We start from the raw sequence: 26,804 nt of genomic DNA on the forward strand, positions 1-26,804 counted from the left end.
GGTGTGCTGCAAATGTCCTCTGAGCCCTGGGGTTGGAGCACGAAGCAGTCGCCTGCATCTCCTCCCCGGTGGGAAGAGCACAAACAAGCTGCTCTGAGGGTGGGTTATTCACTGGAGATCCCATTGGCCAGTTCTGGGTGGACCCTGCTGGGGCTCCTTGGGGTGAGCAGGGGACATCCCCACTGAGCACACCAATGGGTGCATTGGCCTGCTGTGAGGACCAGTGGCTCTGGGGCTGTCCCTGCAGCATCCAGCTATCCCACCTGCCCCACTGAGGCATTGTACAGCAGATGACCGGCAGAGAAGACAACCAGGAGCCTTTCCCTGTACGTGCTTGCTGCAAAGCAGATGGGATTGGTAACCAGGGGAAGAGAAGGCTGAGGGGAGACCTCATTGTCCTCAATAACTCCCTGAAAGGAGGGTGCAGAGAGTGAGGGATGAGTCTCTTGAACCAAGGAACAAGTCACAGGACAAAAGGGAATGACCTCAAGCTGCACCAGGGCAGGGTTAGACTGGCTCTTAGGAAGGATTTCTTTGCAGAAGGGGTTGTTGGGCGTTGGAATGGGCTGCCCAGGGCAGGGGGGGAGTCCCCATCCCTGGAGGGGTTGAAGAGTCGGGCTGACCCAGCACTGAGGGATCTGGTGGAGTTAAGAATGGTCAGTGTGAGGTTAATGGTTGGACTGGAGGAGCTTCAAGGACTTTTCCAGCTTTGATGATTCTGGGATTCTGTGATTCTGTGAACCTGGGGGAGCTCCGTGTGCCTGCAAGACAACATGGACCTGAGGTGCCAGCTCTTGGACTTGGGATGCTGAGCCTGGTGTTGAGCTCATGAGTTTTGAGCTGAGCTCCAGAAAGGATTTGGTGGCTCCCAACCATTGCTGGGTGCCTCCAGCAGCCATCTCCTGCCCTGCCCTGCATGGCTGGAGCTCATCCCCCGACACATCGGGGAGATGACAGCAGGGAGCCAGGGGCAGTGGAGCCTCGCAGTCATAGTTGGCAATGGGCAGGCACGTAGTGATCTTCAGCCCCCCCTGCTTGGATTTAAGTGGAAGCTGAACCCAGGGCTGAGATGGGCACCAAGAGCTGGTCTCGTCTGGAAACTCCTCCAGTGTGTTCACCAGCCCTCTGGGCCATTGCGTGCAGAGCTGTGCCCTGGAGAAGGGCTGTGCGTGTGCTTTCCAAGCTGTCTACAAAAAGCATTTTCAGGAAGCATCTGCCTTTCACGCCAAGTTGCTATGACCACTGCATGCTCATCTTCCTTCATGGTCCTGGTTGCCCTACCTGAGGGCTGTGACGGCGGCCAAGGTGCTGTGTGGTCCTCGGTGTGCATCCCTGTGATGGATTGCCAAGCACCGGAGGGATGTTCCTTCTCTGTGAGCCTCCAGCAATGTCCTGAGACAGGGCTTGGCTCCGCTCTGCTGGGATCCTGCAAAAAAACATCAAAAACCAGGTCCTCACACTTTGTCTGGGAGGCACAAGGCAGCCTGGCCAGCGGCGATGGGGAAGGTGTGTGGAGCACGGGCCGCACGTGCCAGGAACTGAGTGTTGGGAAATAAATGGAGCAGCTCCTCCTCCTCGAGAGGGAGTGAGGAAGAAGGATTGAAAGTGCCGACGCTGGACTTGGAAGCTGTGGGGAACTGCACATACCGGCCGCAGTCTCTGCCATAAAAAAGAAGAGGGTTGAAGTGGCTTTCACTGCCCATTGTACAGAGCCCTTGGATGGGACCAGGCTCCACTGGTGTGTGATTTGTTTGCAGCAAATAATTGGACTAAGCTTGACCAGGAAAGAAAAAGGGGTGGGAGAGCCCAAGCCACCCCCCCTCTCATGCCAACAGCATGCACACAATGGCTGCCATCAGCTGATGCTGGATAGTAAAGTATCTGTGATACCAGGATAGCTGGTCTGAGCCTCTGGTGCTTGTGCATGCCTCGGAGCTAGGTGGCAAGAGGAATAACTTAGAAATTATACAGCTTTTGAGGCTGGTTCCTCTCTTATGGACCCCAACTGGATGCCAGCCCACCAGGCTGGGGACAAATGCCAGGAAGGAGTCTTCAAGTCCAACTGTACGTGCCCACCTGGTCCTGCTTTCCCACCCCATCTGCCACCATCCCCAGGAGCCTGTGGAGCTCCGTGTCCCTCTCGGAGGCACTGGCTCTCGCTCAGGCTCTGTTTATTCGGCAGGATAATGCCTTGGATACGAGGGGAAAATAAAAGGATGGCTGTGGAGCCTTGCAGCAGCGGGGTCTCGCTGGGCTGTGTCTGATGTTGTCAGCTGCTAGAACAGCTGCGTGAACAGCTGGTCTAAACCTCTTTGAAAACTGCCCTGAGACCAGAGCCTCTGGGATAAATCCTTCTTTTTATGACATTTGTTCTTTCCCGCCCGAGGCAGGTCTTTGCCATGCATGAGCTGCTGGTCAGAACGAGAAAGAAGGAAGAGGCTGCATGGCCAAACCCCTCTCCCTGCAGGTCTGGACACCATGGAGGTCCCTAAAGAGGAGAGCACGGTTTGGTTTGCAGCGACCTCCACCAGATCCTCTCATTTACCAAACTTTCCTCCTCCTCTTCATGTCCCCTGCACAGCAACTTGGCTTCCTGATGGTAGAAGCTGCCGTGGTTTGGTTTTCTAAGGATACCCTTGGTTAACCTCTTGGTTTTGGTTGACTGAGAGGTTGGGGACACCCCAGAGAAAATTGCTGCATGGAGAAGAGGACCTTGCTGTTGAGGCCTGGCTGCTGTTGGGCTGCTGAACGTCCTTTTCTACCCTTCTGCAGAACAGCAAAAACTTAACTCTGCAGCAAACAAGTGCAAATCTATGGACTGAAGTGGGACTGGGATGCGCTAAGGTTGAGACTGGCCTTCACCTGTGTTTTTCGGCTTGAATCACTACAGCAATGATGTTTTCCAAACTAACCACCAAGCCAGTGGCAGAAAGTCTACACCTGAACATCCACCCACAGCTCTCGACCTGGTGTCTTTGTGTGCTTGGCTCTGGTGTCATCAAATAACCCGCGACAGAGGGAGAGCAGAGCTGTGGCACAGACCTGCGTCTGGGTTCAGCCCCCCACTTCCCCTTTCCACCTGTCTTCAAGTCCTTGTCCTGGGAGGTGTCAGAGAAAAGTTTCTCGTGCCACTTTGAACTGATGGGTGTTGTGCAATGTTTAGAGGTGTGTGGTTGTTATCTCAGATCTGGTAGCACTAACAATGTCTGAGAGGAAGATGCTGCCTCCCCCTTTTTGGGGAAGACCGCTCCACTCATTAGTATGTGGACTGGCAATCAGTGGACCAGCCGTGCCAGGAGAGGACACCACCCTCCGCGCTACACCCCGCAAGATGGAGAGTGTGGCAGGGACAGATTTTCAGCTTTCATCAGTTGCTAGACGCCTGGTGATATTTGAGGATGGACTATTGGGGGGATTTTGATTTATGCCTGCGATTTGAAGTGCTGGCCCCCCAACATGGGGGACATACAGCCCTGTCCGGATCTTTATAATGCTGACAATGCTTTTTTTTTTCCTCCTGCCCTCCTAGGAAGGCCAGATTTACTGTGGCTTGGTGACCTGCCCGGAGCTGTTGTGCTCCTCTCCCCTAACCGTGCCGGATTCCTGCTGCCAGGTCTGCAAAGGTAATGAGGGGCCCAGGAGCTGCTCCTGAGTGTCTGTGTGCCCAGGTGGCCACGAAGGCCAATGGCATCCTGGCTTGTATCAGCACTAGCGTGGCCAGCAGGGACAGGGAAGGGATCTTACCCCTGGACTCGGCACTGGTGAGGCCGCCCCTCGATTCCTGGGTTCAGTTTTGGGCCCCTCACGCCAAGACAGACACTGAGGGGCTGGAGCATGTTCAAAGGGCAATGGAGCTGGTGCAGGGTCTGGAGCACAGGTGTGATGGGGAGCGGCTGAGGGAACTGGGGGGGTTTAGTGTGGAGAAGAGGAGGCTGAGGGGAGACCTCATGGCCCTCTCCAACTCCCTGAGAGGAGGGTGCGGGGAGGGGGGATGAGTCTCTTGACCCAAGGAACCAGCATCAGGACAAGAGGGAATGGCCTCAAGCTGCGCCAGGGCAGGGTCAGACTGGCTCTTAGGAAGGATTTCTTTGCAGAAGGGGTTGTTGGGTGTTGGAATGGGCTGCCCAGGGCAGGGGGGGAGTCCCCATCCCTGGAGGGGTTGAAGAGTCGGGCTGACCCAGCGCTGAGGGATCTGGTGGAGTTGGGAACGGTCAGGGTGAGGTTCATGGTTGGGCTGGAGGAGCTTCAAGGTCTTTTCCAACCTCGATGATTCTGTGATTTTGTGAGGGCTGGGAGACCCCCAACTGGTTGTCACCAGCTGGCAGGAGCCATTTCAAGCCACTTTGGCAGGCTTTTGGAAACCTGTGCTGTAAATCAGGCCACTTGCTATGTCTTGGTTGCACCAGGAAAAAAGATGCGGCCCCTTTTTTTTTCTTGAGTGCATCCCTTCCCACACCTAGTTGTGTCCTGCCTTCCTGCAGTCCATATGGTGGCTAGGGCCACTCTTTGCCCTGCGACTCGTGTGTCATGCAGGAGATGTGGCCTGCATGGAAGGCAAAATTCTCCAGACCCCTCACTCACCAGGATGGAGATGGTTGTATGGACCATGTAAAGATGGTTCTTGCCTGTTGCTCCAGGGAAGTTTCCAGGACAGTCAGGGAAATCCCCACCTTCTACCTGAGCACAGCATGGCTGAATTTCACTCCCACAGCTCTCCGTGGGGGAGAAACTCTTGAATTTGCTGCTGTTTCCCCTGACTGACACCTTGGAGGGTGAGGAAAGAGTCAAGCTCCGTGTCTCCAGATGAGACAGACTCAAGAGCGAATGGGCAGGTTCACACCTTGCTGACAATGAAGTCACAGCATAAAATGGCTCTTTAATATGAGAAATATTTAGGAAGCTGGAGGGCCATGGTGGTCTCCTGGCCATGGACACAGAATGACCTCCTCCAGGTGCCTCCTCCAAACTCTCCCCTTCTGCAATTTGTGTTCCTCTCTCCTAGTTTTCTTTGGTGCAGCTGGGGCATGTCATTGACTCAGTGAGAAATGTCTTTGGATTTCTTTTTAAACATCCCCATCACCTCATACTCTGCCTCTGGGATGTTTTCATGCCACCTAACTTCAGAAGCTACCGGGCCATGTCTTTCCTGGAGCTGAGCTGTTGTTAATAGTGGGGATACAAAGGTTTTTTGGGGTATGGCTCCCATTTGCTTCAGGTGATGTGAATTAGCTATTCAAAGCTCCTCTCTCTCCAGACCTTGCAGGTGGGCCAGCACCCTGAAGAGAGCTGCTTTCAGTCAAAGAGAGAGCAAATCTTCATCCAGCCCTGCAGCATTTCACAGGACAATGTTTTTTCCTTGCAGATGGCTCATATGAGAAGTCCACGGAAGAGGAACCCCTGCAGTTAAACAGAGGTGTTGTACGTGACGTTTGCATTTTAAAACTCAGATTATTGCTTCTAGCACAGCCCCATTAAACAGCTCAAAGCAAGCCATTTGCCCTTGGCCATAGTATTCTACAAAGAACTGACCCACAGCAGCTCTAGGAGGGCAGTCAGTTCCTTGGATAGCAGAACCACAGACACCTGGTTTGCAGATGAATCGTGTCTTGGAACTGACTCTAGGTGAGGGCTATCAGCATAAGCTGAGACCTCAGACCACCAGGGAAAGGCTCTTGTTCCCTTCCTCTGAAGCATCTCTGATGTCTTTGGAAGCGCAAAAGACCTGTGGGAACTGGAAATCTTGGGCACTTCTCCTTCTTGTTGGCCAGCCTGGCTGAGGCTGGCCAGTAGGTTAAAACAGCTGAGGAACATGGACAGAGCAGGCTCAGTGGTGACCGACAGCCAGATGTGACCCTTACCCATAGAATCAGATGGCCCAAATCTCTCTCTGGGGGCTTTTGCTTCAGGAGATGGTGTCTCCTCCCTGCCCTGGGCTCAGAGGTATCCTGCCTCCCAGCTGTAACTTCCACAGAGCAGCCAGCGCTGGAGCTGGCCACCAGCGTGCTTTCCCCAGGCTGTTTGTATCGGCAGCCCCAGCAAGGAAAAAGTGACTCCTTGGCTGCTGAGGGTTGATTCACGGTGACATTTCAGAGCTGGGCGGCCCATGCCAGGTCTGTGGGATTAGGTCACTTACAGCTCCTGGCCCTGCCCTTTTCCATACTGCTGGGTGAAACGCCAGCATCACACCTCCACCACCTATAAAACCTCTAAAATAGACACAAGGGGATCCTTTGTGCTGCATGTCTTGTCCCAGCAGTTTGCTCTTGGAAGCCCGGGATGTTCCCAGGATTTCAGTCCTGCTGGCTGGCAGCCCCACACCAACCCTCCTGGTGCCAGCCAGGTGAGAGGGCAGGATACGGCCCGTCCTTACCTCTCTGAGCCTGGTTGGGTTGCACAGATGCCGGTCCTGCTTCCCAACAGGCATGTAGAAAAGACCAGCCCATTTCCCTGCCTGAGTTAGTGGTGCAGGACCTCACCTGAGGGCATTGGGTTGAGTGTGGGATGAGAAAGGTGCTGCCCCAATGAGGGTGACCTATGGGCAATGACACAAACTGCTCAGGACCCCTTAGCCAGCTGCAGGCACCGAGATGTCTCCTGGGTCATTGCTCATCCCTGGGGTCTCTGGACATTCCACTCCTGCTGGAAGGTGTGTGGGACACTGCATGGCTTTTTCCAGCATGCTTTGGAGTGAGAACGACCCGACTGCCTGGGTCTGAGCCCCCTTCTTTTCTCTGACTGCTCACAGAGGCACTCGCAAGACCAGTGCTTGGGGGGAGCGATGGGCAAGAAGTCACCTGGAGCCACCGCATCCACTGTTCTCACTTCCTCCCTGGAGTTCATTCCCAGGAGCTTCAAACCCAAGGGAGGAGGTGGCACCACTGTGAAGATCGTCTTGAAAGAGAAGCACAAGAAAGGTAAGGGATGGAGGAGCCAGGCAGTCTCTACGTGGCCTAAGGTGACTTCTCCAGGACTTTGAATTATCCAGGACTTTGAATTCTCTAGGGAATCTGTTTCAGCAGCAGATTTCCACCACCAAGTCCCACCTCCCACTCCTCCACAGCCAGCCTCACCCAACTATCTCAGCCCTGCTGACCCCTTGGCTGCATGAATCTACCACTTTCCAAAAAAGTTTGGAAGAAGATTGGTCTCTGGGGTGTTTTGAAGATCTGGGACCTGGGAAGGGAGGTTCTCAGCTGGAAGACTCCATGTGGTCCTTCCAGGACAGTGCCATGGAGAGACAGGATGTTCCTCCTTGCACCTACTCACATGTGCCGGGTCTGTCCCAGTGCTGTGGTCTTCCTCCTGGAGGAGACAGAAGGAAAGTCAGATGAGAAGGCAACCCCATGAAGCAAAAGGGGAAAAGACAGGTTCCTTCTCCTCTTGGGGGTTCTCCTACCACTGTGTCCTCAGAAGAGCTCTTTCCAGTCCTTGGAGATGAAGCTCTGGAGGAAATTTTGGGACCTCCAAAAACTTTCATGGAGGAGTCAGCAGGTGGCACTCTTCACTGTGCTTCATGCCTGCGACAGCCTCGCAGAGACCCTGGGCTTGCAGAGGCTTGGAGGCAGGCAAGGTCCTGCCCACACTTACCACCCCACCAGGGTGGTTGACCCCAGCAGCCTCCATCTCCTGGACCCTGGTCCCCCTGCCCCATGGCATCTCCTAGGTGGGGTGACTGCAATATCCCAGGGTCCGCTGCTGCTGGATGTGCTGCCGGAGGACCATGCTCCCAGGTGGTGAAATGTGTTGAGCTCCACCAAACCTTGGGTGTGCAAAGAGGAGGATGTTTTATTTCCACCAGCAACTCTTTTCTCTCTCTCCTCCAGCTTGTGTTTACAATGGGAAGACCTATTCCCACGGGGAAGTGTGGCACCCCGTCTTCCGGCTCTATGGCCTCCTGCCCTGCATCCTCTGCACTTGTAGGGACGGTGTCCAGGACTGCCAGAAGATCACGTGCCCCAAGGAGTATCCATGTGACTATCCAGAGAAAGTAGATGGGAAATGCTGTAAAATATGTCCAGGTAGGTGGGATCCCACCTGCTCCTGCAGCTGCCTTCCAGTTCCTCCATTTAGCCTTGGTGTAAAGACAAATGTGTAGGGTTTCACATCACTGGTAGCCTGAATTCACACTGGGTGAGTTCACCAGGGCAAGCACTGATGTAAGGGTTGGCCTGTCTTGGAGAGCAGCAGGACTGACCCAAGGTGAGGAAGCTGCACTGATACCAAAAGGTTGTATCAGTTGGGTGGGTGTAATCTGGAGAAAGATGCCCAAGAAGGAACATGCTAAGATTCTTCAGGCAGATAGAAGATGCTTTCTGGGGAGAGGGCACGGTCTGTTCTCCAGACCTCCATCTGGGACAAGAAGTCACAGGGTTAAATTGTGGCAGCTGAAATGTTGTTTGAAATTAAGAGGACACTTTCCAGGTGTGGGGTTATCTGTGGCACTCGTGGTTTGTTTGAATTTGAGTTGAGGACCCCGTCCCTGGAAGGGGGAGGGTTAAGCACACCGCTATTGGGGTGAGCCAGGTAGAATTGGGCTGGTGCTGGGACTGTGACATGGTGGAGAGAACCTCTTTTTTTTCATGTTTAATGGGTTTTGGGTCTCTCAGCTGTTTCTTGGTCTTCGGAAAGCTGTTTACATTAAACCACAGACCTGGCAAAGATGTGGCAGGGCATGAGACCTTCTCCTGTTCACACTGGAGAATGTTTTCTAGGCTACACCCCTCTGTACTGCCATTCAGCAGTAGATGTTCAGATGATGGACCACCCACTGCTTCCCTAGAGAGACTAAAGATACCTGACTGTCTCTGAGCCTGACTGCAGATGCAGCAGTTTCTGGGTGATCTCCTCTGAGGTGCATCTTCAGGGTGGTTTTGTGGAGGGATCTCACCAGGGAGATCAAGCAGGAGGCATTGCCACATTTAAGAAAGGGGGCAAACAGGCTGCAAAATAATTTCAGCTGGGATTTTCAAGGTTTTCCAGCCTCTGAGCAGGGAGGTTCTGGGATGGCCTCCCTGGGGGAGTGAAGGGCAGAAGCTCAGCTTGTTTTAATAAGGATTCTGATATGTTTATGAGCAGGATTTATGACGTGGTGCCTGGTGGGAAAGGGATGTGATGACTGAGCAGAACCCTTCCAGTCTTGCATTCCCATTATAGCCGGTCTTTCTGGTTTAAAGTCTACAACTTTCTCTGCTGGGATCTCTTGTCTGCTGTTCAGTCTTCATTTATTTCCAGTTAAACACTCTGACCCAGCCAAAGTGATTTTCTTCTTGCTTTCCAGTACTCATAGATAGCAATCACACACACATATACACATTGCTCAGCCAAGTTACAGGCTTGTCCTTTGCTTCACTGCACGGAGGTTTCGCCCATCTTCTTTTTCCAGGCAGTTTCCATGACTGTCCTCCTCTTCCTCCTTCGTACCCAGTAGCCTGAAGAGAAACGCTGAGTGATTTCTATTTGCAAAAGGGATCCCAATCGAAGGGGAATTGCTGCAATGCATTGGTCGGATGGGGAGACCATCACAGCTGCTGGGGGCTGAGCTGGTGGCTGGGACTCTTGGGTCCCTGCTCTTCCTCCCTAACACTGTTGGCCATTGAGTGGCTCCAGCGTGAAGCTCTGAGGTTGTTAAATACCTGTTGTACCTGCAAGGATGTGTGGTTCCTTCCCTGTCGTGAAGGTGGGGCTTCCTCAGTCAATGCAGCCCTGGAGTGGGTGAATTTTAATGGTCTGGAATAGAGATTTTCCTGCACCTGGACCCTGAGGTGGCAGGGGTGAGGGTGGTGAGCTGTGATTGTCCCCCTCTGCATCATGCTGAGCCTGCAGAGCTGAACACTTGTCCTCCCATTGATGAAAAAACCCTGATTTGCATCCCTTTAAATGGGGATTTCCATCCCCTCTCTGAGGAAAGTAGCTCAGGACCACCCCAGAAAGCACAGGGGAGAGCAGAATCAGGCCTAAAATAACTGTCCTACTAAAATAAACCCCGCGTGTCTATTTATAGCCAAACTTTCTTTTGAGTAGTGTAAAAAGCTTCAGCATCCAAAATGACTGGGAGAACAAGGCTAAATTCAGCAGAGCTGGGCTCCTCTGCGTTCCAAGGACCACAACCAAAGGCAATAAATCTCTTTCCAGAACCATGGGGGATTCTTAATTACTCCAGATACATAAAAAAAAAAAATTAAAAAATTAGCAACTCTCCTTTAGCAAGGATGTTGAAAAAGTCACACAGGGTCCCGCTGGTGCCCCTGGTGTGGGTCTCCCCGCTGTTGCACCCCATGTGGGGAGGGGGCTCGGGTTGGGGCTGAGCCCACCAGCGGGGCTGAGCCGGGCACGCTGCCCAGGCAGCCCAGCCACAGCGCTGGCTCCCGTGCTGTGGGCTCATCCCTTCGCTTTGCTGACGTTGCTCCTCCTGGATGGCAGCGGGAGCGATGGGAAGCGGGGAATCCAGCCTGGGATTTGCAGTGATGATGGCACCAAGGTCCCTGCAGTGGGTACGGGGGATCCAGGTGGAGAAAATCTCCCTTCCTCATCCCTGCTGTCACAGAGGGTGCCAGAATCAAAGGGAATGGAAAATATGGGGATGAGCAGGTCCACAGATCCTTTATCAACATCTCCCTTTGCTGCTGATCTCGGCGCTGGGGAGCAGACCCTGGGAGCCAGGATCCCATTCAGAGACACGGCTGTGCCACCCAACGCGATGCGTTTCCCTTGGCCTGGGTCCTGAGATGATCTCCTTCAAACTCCTTCCTGTCCCTATTTAATGAACTCTGTCCTTGTTTTTGCCCAGAAACCAGAGTCAAACCCACCGATGAAATAATCACCACCCGGTGCGGCAAGAACCCCAACCGCGTCCTCGTGTACATGTTTGTGCCACCGAGCTCGGAGACCTCCAAGGAGATCCTCAGGACAATCGCGATTGAGAAGGAGCCTGCGGAAGAGGTGGAAATCTACAACTGGAAGCTGATTAAAGGTGAGTACTGTAACGAAACCAGCCAGCAACGGAGGAGGTGAGTGTGGAAACCTGGTGCTTTCCAAGCTTTGTTCAATTTTTCAGGCTTTTCTAGTGGTGCTCCAGACCTTGCATGGTGAGTCAAAACCTGCTGACAGCAGGCTGGCTTTTCTGACTCCCCCGTTTCACACCCTTTTGCTGCAGTTGCATGCAGACCAGGGACTGGAAACCACTTTTGGCCCCAGTGTACACCTCCACAAGCTGCAACACCATCCGGAGCCACAGCACGTGGGCAAACAAGGCAAGGGCCATGGGGCTGTTCCTCCAAACCTGCCAAACGGACATGGAAAACAAAACAAAAAATTGTTCTGGTCATTCCATATTTTTACTTTTTGCTTTTTTTTTTTCCCCTGGTACACCCATCACTGAGAGCAAAGCTTGCAGAGCTGCTGCAAAGATGCACACAGGGTGGGGATGAATTGCCCCCAGCTCGCTTTTTGGATGGGTGGATTTGGATGCTCTGGTTGATGTGTCTTCCAGAGATCAAAGCACAGCAAATACACCATCAGATGACACCAATCTCTTTCTCTGTCCCTGCACCTTTAGCTGTGCAACACTCTTATGGACCAGAGGAGTTTCTCTCTACTAGGGCCACTTGGTCCAGTAGATATTAGTGTTGTGTTTCTCTGCGTCTGGGAAAGCATTGCAGTTCCCCAACCCCGAGTCTCCGTTGGATGTACTCTACCCCTTGCAAAAACTTGTACCTTGAGCTCTTGAGGTTGGTCGCAACCTCCTATGGATACAGTGACCCTCAGACCCTGTAGCTGGGTGTCTTCTGGACATGTGTAGGCAGATATTCTGGTCTCCTGTGTATGTTCATGTCTCACCTCACTCCCCAAGGAGATCTCAGCTCTCCTGGGGCTGGCACTTCCCAGATGCCAGGGGCAGGCACACATGGATAATAGCCGGAGAAATTAAGTCCAGAGACAGAGCCCTGGCTGCCACCATGTTTCCATCCTCCCCCTGCCATCCTCCATCCTCCACGGTGCCCCTCTCTCTGTCCTCCCCCCTACCTCAGCAAAGCCTCCTTCACAATGGCACCTTGTAGCTGGAGGACAGCTCTGAGCCTGCACTGTCTGGGCCCCACCGTTTCCTCTCCTCGCTCCTTGGCAGAGGTCGCCACCCAAACCTTCTCGCCACCTTCTGAGGCCAAAAGCTTCACGTCTGCACGGAGCTCCCGAGCTCTGCCAGCCAAGGACAGGGGAGGCCCTTGTCCCCGAGGCCAACACAGCTCTTTTGCTTGGCAGAGCAAAGTGTTACTATTGGGAAAGAGCATGAGCTCAGTCACATATGGATTCCACCTCTCCATGGTCCATCACTCTACCAACAGAGCAGTGAGTGTGGAGAAAAGAGGCTGCAAGTTGCGCCTGGAGCCCGTCCATCTGCCTTTGTATGGGCTTGCAATACCTACGTGGCCTCATCTATTTCTGTGCCGGGATAGTTTCCTCCACGAGGCAGGAATTGGCAGGAGGAGCTTTACCCAACTTGCTGGTGGTACACGACCAGCCCCCTAATGAGTGACAGTTGGGGGCTTTCCCACATTTTTTAGGGGTCTGAACAACTCAGGAGTTTTGAAATGTGACATTCTGATGGTTTGGAGCAGGAATTATTGCTGGGAGTGAGGACGAAAAAGGATCAGGCAGGATCAGAGAGAGAGCAGCACGGTTTGGGGGCTCTGTCATTGACTCCTGCCCTTCAGCCTGCCTCACTGGAGGCCTGGGCTGTACTTGGAGGTGCGGTTCCCCCTTGGACCTCTTTCCCACGTTTACCCTGCCAGGCTGGTGATTAGACATTGACCAAAATACTCCTTTCTTTCTTGAAAACCTGGAGCTTTGGGACCTTTGGTGATCCCTAGTGTTTCATCATGCTGATGTACCCTCATACCCTGGCTGGAGGGGAGTTGTGTGGTCCAGACCAGCTGTCCCCACACTATTGTGTCATGTGCTTGAAGATCTCCTGTCATGGAGACTCTGTGGCCCTTGTAATATCTTCCAGAGCCGCAAACCTCCTAAGGAAAGACTTTGCCCAATGTACAGCCTCCCTACAGCTCAAGCTCGTGCCTTCTCATACTCTCCACCACAGGTGTGAAGAGCAAACTCCTTTCTTCTGATGCATCTGAAGATGCCATCAGCTCCTGCCACTTCCCTCTCTTACACAGGTTAAGCAGTTGATTTTTTTCAGTCTTTTCTTGATGTTCGAAATTTCTTTTGGTCCTTCCCATAGCTCTGCTCTGGGTTCTTTATGTCTTTCTTGAAGAGCTCAAAATGGGGAGCAAGGCTCTGGTCAAAGGTTGTATCCTGCTGGGATGGGTCTCATACACCCATGTGCACCCACGGTCCCATCTCCATCCACCTGCCGAAGCTTTGTTTTGCAAGTGGTTTAGCAAATCCTGAGAACAGTTTCTTGAATTAGACCCTCACTCTCTTTGTTCCCCAGCCCAGCATTGAGTACCATGTTTAAAGAGTCATGCTGGTTCCCCACACAGTCAGCAGAGAGAAGAAGTTACGATACGTCCCGTCCACCCGTTTTAGTGTTTTAGGCACTGCAGAAGAGCCTGCCTCTCCCTTGTCTCTCCAAAATTAGGGAAGATGAATTGCTCCCTTGGAGATGGGGCTGGTCCTTAATTCATTACTTGTTCTCTACTGAACTCTGCTTGTTTTTTGGTCCTGAGGCAGTGCCTAAAGCATAGAGTCACAGAAAGGTTTGGGTTGGAAGAGACCTTAAAGATCATCTAGTCCAACCCCCCTGCCACGAGCAGGGACACCTTCCACTAGCCCAGGTTGCCCAAAGCCCTGTCCAACCTGGCCTTGAATGTTTCCAGGCATCTACCACCTCTCTGGGAAACCTGTGCCAGTGTTTCACCACCCTCATCATTAAAAATTTCTTCCTTGCATCTACACTGAATCTTCTCTCTTTTAGTTTAAAACTTACTGCTTGTGCTATCACTACAGGCCCTACTAAAAAGTCTGTCCCCATCTTTCTTATAAGCCCCCTTTAAAGCACCAGGAAAGGTGGTAAGTGCCCAACAGCCCCGCCACCTCCCTCCGTCTCATCCTAAACTTCTCAAAGGAGACGATCCTGTTTGTTGGACAGGATCTGCTCGCCGGGAAATGCCATCACCCTTTACCAGCTCCATCCCGTAATGCCTCTTTGGCGGATGGCAGGCGCAGTGGGCTATTCTTATCTGCGCCGCCTCATGCTCTCCCTGTGCGTGCTGAAGCATCATCTGCATTCCTCCGCTGCTCCCCAGCTCCTGGCATCTGTCAGAAACGACCGTGCGAGGGGCCAAAGGTCTCAGCCAGCTCTCCAAGGGCTCTTGGGTGAACATTATCTAGGTCGGTTGATTAAAAGATGTTTATCTCTTGTAGCTCTTGTTTAAAATATCCTCTTGGTTACTAATGTACTGGAAAGCGCTTCATCAGCCACGGGGACTATAAGCACAGCCTCCTGCTCCTTTCTAAGTATAGACCAGAAGGATTTATTGAACACTTGTGCCTTTCTTGCGTCATTAACAGTTTTATAATCTCCATTCAGTATCTCCTTTTGTTACTGGTAGGACTTCTTTTCCTGACCCACTTAAAGGACTTATTAATAGCCCAAATATTCACATATTTCTCTGGATGTCTTTGACTTCCTGTATTAATTTTCCACAGTCCATAACATCTTGTTTATATAGATTGCTACCCAGTTCCCTTTTGTTACATACGCTTTTTGTGTGTAATTGCTGCTGGGAATCGGGGAAAGTTTCTTAACCAAATAAGGGGGACCACGTTGCCTCTCACATCTGCCGGCAGCGAGAAGCTGGACGCACAGGGAGCCTGGGTGAGAGGTGGGGAAGGATATGCCAGGCATACCTGCCCGGTTTGTCATGCTTTGCGGGCAAATAGGGATATCATAACCCCTAATCCCACTGAAAGATCACTTCCATTGCTAAATGCAACTTCTGGGTTTCTTGGGTCAAACATCTGAGACAGACACCTCTGCTAATGGGACAATGCTGGCACAGGCAGAAATATCAATCTCTGCTGAGGTAATTTGTTTGTGTTTTTTTTTTTTTTTCTGTCCTGGAGGAGTTTCAGGGGGCAAAGAGATGGAAAACTTTGGTCCCTGACTACTTCCAGGAAAGGAAAGCATCCGAGGATGGAGAGTCCTCTGTGGTCGGGGAAGATAGGTGGTCAAGAGTGAGCAGAGAGAACAGTGATACCAGGATCCCATTGGTCTCACCCTTATTTCTCTTATGGTTTTAGGGAAGATCAGAGCTCCTCCAGTGCAAGATGCTTTTTGGAGCAACAAAATCTTATTTCTTTCACTTGCTTCGTGGTGTTGTCCCTGCCACATTCTGATTTAACGAGCAGTTACTGTTTTCAAATGAGATCTCTCCCAGGTTTTGGCCAGCCCTGGGTTCACTCCCAAACTCCCACCAGGCTCCAGCAGCAGGTTCTGCACCAAACCAGGACCCCGGGGCATCCAGTGCAGGCAGTGTTCCTTTTGCATCTCAGGAGGGGACAGAGAGGTGTGCATCCAAACCTGAGCCTTAAACTGAGCGTCACAGAGTCTGATGCCCTGTGTTTCTCTCTGCAGGAATATTTCATCTGATACAGACCAAGAAGATCAGCAAACAAGAATTCAAGCAAGAAGCACAGAACTTCAGGCTGATCACCAGGACGAATGAAGGTAGGGAGAGAAAAAAAAATCACATTTCCCTGCTCCACCAGCAGACTCTGCCCCAAACAACCCCATGTTTTGCTGCATAAATCCAGCATGACGTGGGGAGCAAACCGTAGGGAGAAGGCTTGTGCAAACATAGCCGGGTCAGGGCTGACCTGTCTTCACACGCATATGCAACACTCCTGGTTAGCAGTCACATTTTCGCTTTATGGTATCAGAAAGGGCAGCCAGCTTTCTAAAAGTGGATGCACGCTTGTGAAATCCAAAGGCTTTGTCTCTCCAAAGCCTGTAAAACTGTTTGATTTTTATATTTAATCCATCTGGCGTTATGGGGGGAAAAAAAAAATGATGCAAGGGATTCGAAAAAAATAAACTCTTGAAATATTTTTAAAAATCATTCTTAATGTTCTTGGATGTGCGTAAATGTTACAAAAAGCAGGAATGCCAGCGCACATGCCGAGAGTGCTTGTGCGGAGTGAAACTGCCGTGCTATTTCCCGCTGGCTGCCTCTTTGCCCGGGCTGGGTTAGAGTTTAATGGGTTAGGTTCGGATTGGAGCCATTCCCGTATTGTCCAGCACCCATGGGTCACCGGGTCAGCCGGGAACGGTGCTGCTGCCCAGTGCATACCAGCACACCCAGTGCCCCAGGGAGGGTGGAGATTTGTTTTCACCTCCAATCCATTTGAGACAACATCTCTTGCCCAAACCCCGGGGGATTTTCAGGTCCCTGCTCCCAGGTTGGGCTTTGCACCTCCATGTGGTCTCTAGCATGTGCCTCCTTCTTTGTGCCTCAGTTTCCCCTGACAAATAACCCTGTTGTGAAACCATCCCTCTGCCATTGCTGCAAGTTCTATGAAAGCATTTGCCGGTGATTTCTTCACAACAGGAGATTAATTCAGCTAGAAAATACGCCCCCCCTGGGGATGACGATGTTAGGGCTGCATAACCCTTGCTGGGGTTGTGGAGAAAGTGACCACCTAGAGGGAAAACACCTCCAGCCACCTCCTGCAGTTACGGGATGCTGATGTTTTGGGGGGGCAAGGAGAGGGGTTGGGGAGCTTTGTGCCCATTTTTGGGGTGTTTCCCAGCTTCCTCCAGTGCATTTGCTTTGCAGGGAGTCTGCAGCTCACCTGTGAGGCTGTGGGGGCACCTGGGGAGTTTCTTTTCCTTCTGCAGCAGGACTTTCCCTGACCATACGTGGTTGCAAAGCCCTGCAAGGCTGGGACAGCAGCAGAAAAATTATTATAAATGGCAGGAGGTTGAGCAACCCCCCCCAAAGAATGGGGGCTGATGGCCATCGCCCTGTGCTGACAAAGAGAGCAGAGAAACATACCCCCCCCACACACCCATGGCCCACAAAAATGTGAATTTGGGGTTTCTGATGATGAATCAGAGGACAAGCAAAATGCTTCTCCCCCCTGAGAGGCAGGGAGTCCACCCGAAGCCCAGGCATGCCGGGGAGAACACGGCCCTAACCGCTCACGTTAAAGCGCACTTTGAGGAAGCAGATGGAGTGATTTACCCTCATTTCAGACCGATCTCTTTTCTTTTGCTCGCACAGGAGTGGTTTCCAGGGAAAGCATTGGCATTGCTGTTAATTGAGCTGTTAATTGCATTGCAAGATGTATATAGGGCCTCTCTTGACCTCAAATACCATTTTAATTACAAGATTAGGACCAGATTACGGGGCTGCTCATGAGCTGCTCCAGCCATGGCCAGCGTTGTGGGGAGACCTTTCCCCCCATTTCTCTCCCATCACGGTCCTCATGGGCCGTCCAGTGCGGAGGGTGCTGCGTGGGAGGTAAATTCTGTTTTCCTGCTCTGAGGGTTGTTGTTGAGTGTCCATCTCTGCTCATCCAGGTCACTGGAACATTTTCCGAGCCCAGACGTCAGAGCTGAGGATGACAGAGAGCCCAGAGAAAGAAACAAAGAACTTGTAAGGAAAAAACTTTAACCTAGCTATTGATTTATCTACACACACACACACATACACACATACACATATATAGGAAAACCAAAGTTGCATTATTAAATAGACTGGCACAGCAATAAAGGATACACTAGTGTAAATTACAGAAACTCCAGGAAAGGAACCAAACTGAACCGCATTGAAGCCACAGCCGTGGAGGTGCCTCTCTCTAGCGGGAGAGTGCGAGAGGCTGCCTGTTGTCTCCTGCTACCGAAGATGTCGGGTGTGCAGAGGGAGGAGGGAGAGACGGCGGTGAGACGACACCTGGGGCGACGTGAAGAGGTGGGGTACATCCCTGACACCCTGGCATTTCTGAAGAGCACCAGGAGCTAGCAGTAAAGCAGAACATGACCATGCTTTTTACCAACCGCCGGCGTAAAGATGACCTGCAAGGAGAGAAAAATCATCCCGATTTCTTTTCTTGGAGCCCCTGTGATCTGCAAAGGGTTTCTTTGGCTGAATGCCCTCCAAAGGGTGTTTCGTGAAAAATCTTGGGTCTTTTCTCCTTTGTTTCACCTGGGAGGATTCTTTTCCCTTCTTTGCAGGTCACTGGAAGACGTAGTTTTTGGGAGGACCCACCTGCTGACAGGGTCTGAGACCCCGAACACTGCACTAAGGTCGCTACTAAGCCTGTTATTATGCTATATATTTATATATATCCTACATAATATCTACTGGGCTGTATTCACAGGAGGGGCATCTCCCAAAGGGCAAACAGGACCATTTCTGCAGTGTGGGGAGGAGGACGTGCAGCAGCATCGCCCTCCCCCTGTCTGGAAATAGCTTTGGGGGATTTTCAGGTTGTTTTGGTACATGTATTTATCCCTGGTTTCTTGTTTTATTCTGTTTTGATAAATCTATTTATTTGGAGATCCAGATCTGTCCGATAAATCTGATTAAAGCGTCTTCTTGATTCAGCCTCCTCTGCTGGCTCTTCTTTCCCGCTGTGTTACGGCTCAGGGGGGGGGGCCCGTTTGGGACCCCCATTCCAGTGGGGTCTGATCCCCTCAGGCAACGTCCTCAGGGTTGGGATGCGGGATGGAGGCATGGCGACAGCATCCCACGGATGCTTTGCTCATCATTGGGGGATCATCCCGTCCCACTTTCGTTCGGTCCGCAGGCAATTTGGGGCTGAAAATGGAGCTGGGGGCTGCCAGTGGGTACGGGGGGGTCAGGCAAAGGCTGGGGGCAAACACGGGCCAGGAAACGGGAGGTCCTGGTGCTCTGGATGGGTGCCCGAGCAAGCTGCTAAGTGAGTGCAGGTGCTCTCTCTTGGACAGGCAACGGCTCACGTGGGGCTATAAAAGGATCAATGCGAGCAGCTCCCACCCCGGGGACGGCCGTGCCTTCCCCTTCTCTCTTCGTTATGCTCCAAAAAAATAAAAAATCAGGGATTTCTGCCACGCGCTTGGGATGTGGATGGAAACCAGGTCTGTCCGTGGCCAAAGGACGGAGGGGAGAAAGAGCAAAACTCCAGCCAACCCGCGGCAAGGAGCAACCGGGGATAATGGGAGCAGTCGGTGGGCACTGCCGTGGCACCGCTCACTGCTGCCGCGCGACGAGCCAGGCAACGGTGCCTGTCTGGTTAAATTTACCCAGGGGAAAAAAAATCCCAGCGGTGCTTTGGGCGTTAGGGGTGTTCCCCGTGGTGTGGGGTGAAGGGAGGGAGACTGGAGCTGCTTGCTGGCAGGGAGGGTGCTGCCAGTCCCCGCGCTACGCCTGACCCCTCGCTCGTCAGCCTAATTAACTCACTCTCGCGTGCTCTAATTGAAGCAGAGCCGAGGCCCAATTTATACTCATTTACCAGAAGCGGCAGGCGTTTGAAATGAAGCTGCCCAGCTGGATTCCTAGGGAAGGCCTGAAGAAAACCAGCACAAACCCTGTCCTGCCTGGCCAAGACAAGGTTTCCTCCCAGTAGCTATAGGTTACTGAGCCCAGTATAAATTGTTGAGCCCATATAGGTTATACTGAGCTCAGACACAGGCAGGAGACCTCGTGGGTGCAAATCAGCTGAGGGCTGTGCCCAGAGGTCCTCTACCATCTCCAGGAGGGTGGTGGGTGCTGCCAGCTGCTCCACGGCCAGGAGAAACCCTTTGGGGAGCAGCGCTGGAGGGCCCTGCCTGCCTGCCTGGGGTGAGGTCCCTGCCATCCCTCCCTGAGCCATCTCCACCCTGAGTGTGGTGCTTTACATTTCTCTAAAAAAGAGGGTTTGAAGTAACCACAGAGCTTCAGCGTGGTGTCGCCCTGGCCCCCTAGCTGAGCTTTGCCTTGGGCAGGGACATATGGAGATTAACAGCAATGTGCAAGAGGGACTTTCTTTGGAGAGAGGTTTCCTGGAGACACAAGATGGAGATGGAGAAGCAGACCCATCCCAAGGAACTTCCCACCAAGAGATGATCCTACTGCCTGGTCCCTTCCTGGGAAACATGGATGGCATTGCCCTGGTGCTCTGAACTGGACTGGGTATCCTCTGCCCCTGCCTCTGCCATTGTCCTTGTGCTGAAGTTGGTTCTAGCAAACAGGGTTTGGTGCTGAGCGTACCCACCACGAAAGAAAGATGTGGAAGTCTCCAAAGATGTTATTTTCCTGATGTGACTGTCCCATCCTCCCATAACTTTCTTTATCTCCCAGACCCATTGCACGCCCTGGCCCTGGCTGCCTCCGAGCAGCATCTCGTTTTCTCTGGTGTCAGCTTCTCCCCCGCTGTCGGGTGTTACGCCACTGCCAGCTTTCTGTTGTTGTGAGTCAGGCTTTCTGCTGCCTTTCAGTTATCCCTTTACTGCAGCCCTGCTTTGGGACGCTGTCATAAAAGGCACCCCATAAATTTTATATTGAACAATAAAACATTTTCGCCTTGGCTGCTGTTCTCCCTCACTCGCTGCAGCAACACAGACCAAAGGGGCGAGCTCCAGTTAGGCAGGAGCCAAGTGCCGTATCTCGGCTGCCGGCTCCTGGCAAAGAAAATTGGGATGACATTGATTTTTGCTGGTTTGGTTGGAGGAATAAGCCTGGAGGCACCTCGCCTTGCACGGTGTCTGCTGTCCGAGGGGCACAGCCACAGCTGGCACAGGACAGCTTGTCTCCGCCCGAAGAGACCCCCAAAAGCCTCCCCTCTGCTCCCTGGGGTGAGGCAGGAAGGGCTCTTACCCATCTGAAGCGATCCCTGAGCCAGCGGGGATAGGAGACGTGGGCTCAGCTCTCCCTTCAGATGGCAGAGCTGCAACCATGGGCTTCTTACCTGGGTTCTTCACCCTTCCCTGGACACCCATCCTCATCCATTTATCCATCCATCCATCCATCCATCCATCCATCCATCCATCCATCCATCCATCCATCCATCCATCCATCCATCCTTCTCCACCCATAACCTTTTGGGCCCTCTGGCTTTTTCTTCCCTGCGGTGGCATGGGAAGGAGAAGACATCAGCTTTCTCCTGAGTGCTGGCCAGTGTCAGAGACCATCATTTCTCCAGGACTGTAAAAAAACATCCCAGAGGAGCGCTGGGGACATGCACAGGGGCCACATGGGCTGGTGACGTGTGGCTGAGGAGGGGCAGAGGGACTTGCTGGACGGGGCTACAAGCGGTGGGTAAGCTCCTGCAATGGTGTCAGTGATACACCGGAGCCGTCCGTGTCAGGAGCCTGCCCTAATGACCATATCTCCCCGCAGGGGACCTCTTAGAGGCTGCTTTCCCTGCGGGGGCATCTCTGGGGATTAACCCTTTTAATTGGATCAGCAGCCACAGATCAGAAGCCAACATTTCGCGGTTGGTGGCATCGCCTCCCTCGCCCTGCTCCTCCTCCCTGCGTCCGTTTGCCTCTGCAGGAATCACCCCGTTTCCACCCCGAGCCGTGAAGACGGGGTTGATTTGGGGGCAGAGACGGCACAGCGCCGTGGGACCTTTCATCCCTTGCAACACTGAGTTTGCAGGGCAAGGCTGGGCTTTCTGCGGAGGATTTGAGGAGGCTGCTCCCGGGGTCTGCAGGGGTTGTTCCCTGGGGACATCCCACATGTCTCACTGTCACCTCTGCTGCAGCCCGGACCATGTGGGTGCCCACCCCACCGTGGCTGAGGCCACCCTGCCCTGCCACGCATAGACCCAAGTGTCCCTGAGCCCTCACTAATGATTTTGTGATTGTGATGATATAGTCATTTTAATGATACGATGATATAGTCATTTTAATGTGATATATAGTCATTTATGAAATGATGATATAGTAATTTTAATGACTCCCCTTACCCCCAGGTGGCTCAGCACCTTTGTAGTCTTTCTTTACAGCTGGGCCACCTTCCTCACAGCTTCTTAACAGGGTTTATAGACCTGTCATTGTCCAGTTGTGCTGGTTGTGACTCATTCCTGATCTGTTTAAGGGTTGGGAACAGAAAAAAAACCTTGCAATCCTGACTGTTTGCACATCTACGAGCAAGGAGAAACAGCTTGTGGCTGCAGAGATGATGCAGTTTGTGAAAGATGGAGCTCTCCGAAACCTCCCTGCATATCCTGGCTGATGTTCCCCCACCTCGGGCTGCCATCCCCATGTTTGTCTTGAATTAGCCACAGAGCATGAGATGGAGTTTCAGCCAGCTCAGACCTTTGCTGATGTGAATAAAACCTGTGAGCAGAAAGCCAGCACCCATTGGTGGCACCACCGAGCTGGAGGAGCAGCACAGGTCTTCATGCTGTCACGTAGAGGTTGCCTGATGTCTTGAGAGCAGAAAAACTCAGAGCAAACACCCAAATGCATCTTGTATGACACTGAGGGCTTTGGGGCTTCAAACGTCCTGTCCAAGAGAACCTGGCATGGACCCAGACACCCACCGTGGCCTGAGCCAGGAGGAGAGGGGGACATCAGTGTGCCCAGACCTGCAAGGAGAAGGGCTTTTACATGAAGACTGAGGTGGCATCGATGGGTTTTGCCATCCTGCCTGCATCTGCCTTGTCTCTGCCAGAATTTTGTACATGTGTTAAACACAGCTAATTCTGAACACTGCTGGGCAACTGCTCCATTGAACTCGGTCCTTGGGGTATTTGCAGGAGCATCCACGCAATTAGACCATGGCAGCATCTCTCCCGTTGGAAGGAATTTGGCTCCAAGGGGCAACACAACACACTGGGGTGTTTACTGCAGCCTCCCTGGCCGGGGCAGTTGTCTCCTCACCACAGTCCCTTCTTGACCCTCAGGGAGAAGATGTCGTGATTTAATTACATGCTGCCCCTGCTTCTGCAGGACCCACATCTCCTGCTGCTTCTTCTGCAGGACCCACATCTGCTGCTTCTTCTATGGGACCTGTATCTCCTCTCAGCCTTCCTGCAATCCCTCTCTCCTCTTCCTCTGATCTGTTTTGTGCTCAATAAGTGCATCTGATAGCCCACGGCTGGTGCAGCCTGTGCTGAGGCAGCTTTGGTCTCTACAGAGAGCATTTGGGCACCGGGTCCAGTTTGGGTCCCCAGTACCAGGCAGGCAGTGACAGGCTGGACCCAGTCCAGCTGGAAGCTACGCCAAAAAATTTTTGCCCTTCAGGCTGATCAAACGCTGGAACAGGGACCAAGGGAAGGAGGGGCATCCCATCCTTGGAGAAACTCAGCCCTTGCCTGGACGTAGCCCTGAGCAACCTGATGTAACTTCAAAGCTGTCCCTGCTTGGAGCCTGAGGTTGGACCAGGGACCTCCTGGGGTCCCGTCCAACCTGAATTACCCTGTGGCTGTGTGGTCTGGGACGGATGGCAAGTCACCATCAGAAATCTTGGCTCTACCGCTGGGGTCTTAGGGTTTTTTTACGTCAGAGCCATGCTATTTCATGCTCTATTATCAGGTTAGTCAAAACACTTCTCTAAACTATATGTCTATATAATTGCCAGCTACACTCACTTCCTTGGCTCCTGCTGTTTTCCATTGCATTGGATTTTCAGTCATGCAAAATATCTACTTTCACCTTAATCTGCATGAACCCCCCCTGCCCCGTGGGCAGCTCAGGAGTGAAGGGGAAGCCAATACCTCTCGGCTACGTTTGCTGGAGCCTCGTTCTCCAACAGGCAAGACAGAAGAGCTGGTGCTGGTGACGTGCACTGCTCAAATTGAGGTGTCTTTGCACCATTAGTGCTCTGCCATGGGGAAATGAAGTCACATAAAAGAAGGTTTTGTTGGGTTTGGTGCTGCCCTGAAAATCCTGTATGAAGCCCACAGCTCTGGAGGTGTTTTCAATTTTTGTCTCATAGATAAAGCATCTCCCAATGATCTGGGATGTCTGTTCTCATATCACCTCCCCCCAGCCAAAACCAGGGATTTCTCCCCAAAAGGTTGGGATTTCTCTTAAAATGATGCTTGCAGTTCTCCAGAGAGACCCACACGCCACGCTGGGTGAGTGTTGCCCCCACACCTGCTCTCCTTCACACATCCCTTTCTTTTTTGGTGATGAGAAATGGAGAACCCAGAAGATGATCCGTGCTGCACAGCTCACAGGCTGTTCTCGTGCCACTGTGGACCTGTCTCCTCTCCAGACTAAACAGTCCTAATATTTCCTGTCTCTTCTCACATAGAAATGTGTCTGTAATCACTCTTTTCTCCTGTTTCTGCATCTTTTTGGATGCCAGAGCAGCTCAGGATGTACCTAATCTGCTGGGTTGTACGAGCTGCTGGGGAAACGAGATTGCATTTCCCTGCCTCCAGCTTTGTCAAAGCTTGACACCCCTGAAACTGGGAAAGAAAAAAATCCCTGCAGAGAAAAGCTTTGCCAGCAAGTTAGGACTACCTGGACACTGGAAAAAGTCCCTGGCTGCCTGAAAGACGGGTGCTGAGAAAGGGGTGATGAGAAAAACAGGGAAATCCTCGGAGACCACGGCTGGCGGGGCTGGAGCCAAAGGAGGGATGGGAGGTGGGGGAAATGTGACCAGCGCGGCACCACCGCAGCCCTAGGGGCTCTTTCCTCTGGCACGATGCTTGGCCTCTCTGCCCTGTACGTGTTACGTGACCATCCCCAAACGAGGGGTTTCCAAAGGGAAAAGTAGGACAAACCAATGGTATAAAGGAGCCAGTGGAGCATCCCGCAGCATTCGTGGTCCTCCTGCCCCACGGGATGCAGGGAGCTGCCCATGCTGCCTCCAGCTGCCCTTTCCAGCACACTGGGGTGGTGTTTCTTGCTCTCCTATTTTTTGCCCACGAGACCACACAGTCCCCAGCAGACATCCCTGTTTGTACAGGCTGGATAAATCCGAAGGAAACTGCTCACGAGTCCTTCTCACCAGCATTGCCAAAAGACCATGATTCAGTGCTTTTTTTTGGGTAGAAATTAATTAGTTCAGGCCCATCACAATTATCTAACTCAATGAGCACAACAATAACCCACTGTTTAAAGGTTGTTCATGGCCATTTAGCACCATCTGGGTCGTCTGATCAGGGGCTTTGAAAACAGTTGAAAATGAAGTAAGAAGGATTGCTTGGCCCGGACGCCCCTTTTTGCCTCCCAGCTGCACAGACAATGAAAATAATCCTGATAGACCCATTAGACACAGGCAGAGGGACTGTAGAGCAAACATCACCCCATATCTTGCCATGCCCCTCTGAGCTGCAGGTCAGTGTCCCCAAAAGGGAAAGTGGTGGCCTTGGAAGGAGCAAGGGAGAAGAGCTTGGCCACGTGTCCAAATAGCAAAGATCTCTGCCCTGGACATGCTCCTCTACAAGCTTTGGGGTTTGAGTTTGAGTGCGTGAAGCTTGAGGCATTCCCATGGAAAGGTTGGGGGGTGCAGAGGTCTCTGCTGCTGCTCAGGACTTGGACTGCTTCGGAGATTGAACAGTTTCTTGTGGGCACTGGAAGATGGATTTGAGGGTTTGCCAAGTTGGGCTTCTTCTTCCCCCAAGCTGGGAAGGCAGCAGGGAACACTGTTGATTTTGAAGAGTGGGTGGCTGCTCACCATGTCCAAAGCTGCCCTGAGAGGAGCTCAGAACCTGCTGGAAATTCAGGACAGACTCATCCTTGGGTGGCCACCTGAGAAATGAGGCTCTCCATGTCATCTAAATTAGGAGATGCCACATCTGATAGCCCCTGTACACCCTTCATGGCCCTCCCAGCAGCCAACCTCCAGGTCCCACAGTCCCTCCAGTAGCTGGCTTGGACCTCCCAGTCCCACCAGTCTCATATCACAGCCCCTCCCAGTTTCTTCAATATCCATCCCAGACTGACAGTTTCTCCAACACCCGGCTGTGACCTGTGGCCTGACCATATTGCTGGCACCCGGATCCCCAAACACACATACACACTCAGGACAGAGCCCCTCAACCAGGAAAACAGTTAGAAATGGAGCTTAATGAGGAAATGGGGTCTAATTAATGAGACAAAAACTGCGCTGATTTGGGACAAGTCCATCTACTTAGACAGAACTGGCCCATTTATCCCCCTATCCCTCTATTTTCACATGTTTGTTTGTCCCCAGACCTCCTTCATCCCTTCCTTTGCCCACTCTTGGTCCATCCCCTCAACATTGTCTTCTACAGTCACCAAATGCTCTTCCCTTGGGGTCTCAGCACCTTCCTTCCTCCTCATGCTTGGGCATGAATCCCTGGGGTCCATCAAACCCCTTCCTACATCATGGGAGGAACAGTGGTGGCACCATGCACTTCTCCGTCCCCCATCACCACCACCTTGTACCAGCCACACTGTCCTCTGTTTCCCCCAGGCTGGGGGGGTCTGGGTGTAGATGGGGTCTTGGGTAGGAACAACACACGGATTTATAGCCCTGGTTTTGCTGCAATCTCTGTAGTGCAACACGCTTGCTGTGCCCAGGGGATCTGGGTGTCTGGCCATGCCTGGTGGAGGCTGTGCTGAGCACAGACACCACCATGTCTTCTGCAGACATGGTGCCCGGCTTTCTGCACTCTGCCATAGCCACAGGAGCACTAATATGGGGCATATCTTCCTCCATGGAGCACTATCATGACCACCACAGCTTGCACCAGGAGCTTTGCCAACTGGAGGCATCAACTTCTCATCAACGGGGCAGTTGCTTGCATGACTGGACAGCAGCATGACTTGTGCTCAGATCTGGCCATACATCTCCTCAGGATAGACTGGACATCTCTGAAATGTGGTTGTGTGACAGATTTTTGATCTGGAGGGGCCCAGAGGGGTGGATTTTGAGTGGTCAGAGGAAGACAACTAACCTTCT

The 26,804-nt window shown here is 52.4% G+C and overlaps 1 protein-coding gene across 1 annotated transcript in view; it reads left to right on the forward strand.

The window, feature by feature from the left end:
• The window catches only part of CHRDL2 (chordin like 2), a 28,446-nt gene extending 10,809 nt beyond the window's left edge, over nucleotides 1-17,637 (forward strand). Inside the window, exons 5-11 of the mRNA XM_074860612.1 lie at nucleotides 3,530-3,623; nucleotides 5,363-5,418; nucleotides 6,746-6,914; nucleotides 7,824-8,018; nucleotides 10,787-10,969; nucleotides 15,590-15,682; nucleotides 17,537-17,637. Of these exons, the coding sequence (XP_074716713.1) occupies nucleotides 3,530-3,623; nucleotides 5,363-5,418; nucleotides 6,746-6,914; nucleotides 7,824-8,018; nucleotides 10,787-10,969; nucleotides 15,590-15,682; nucleotides 17,537-17,616 (870 nt within the window). The 3' untranslated portion in view covers nucleotides 17,617-17,637. The remainder of the gene's footprint in view (nucleotides 1-3,529; nucleotides 3,624-5,362; nucleotides 5,419-6,745; nucleotides 6,915-7,823; nucleotides 8,019-10,786; nucleotides 10,970-15,589; nucleotides 15,683-17,536) is intronic.
• The last annotated feature ends 9,167 nt before the right edge of the window (nucleotides 17,638-26,804 follow it).

The sequence above is a fragment of the Strix uralensis genome, chromosome 2, assembly GCF_047716275.1.
Source record: "Strix uralensis isolate ZFMK-TIS-50842 chromosome 2, bStrUra1, whole genome shotgun sequence".
Lineage (NCBI taxonomy): Eukaryota > Metazoa > Chordata > Aves > Strigiformes > Strigidae > Strix > Strix uralensis.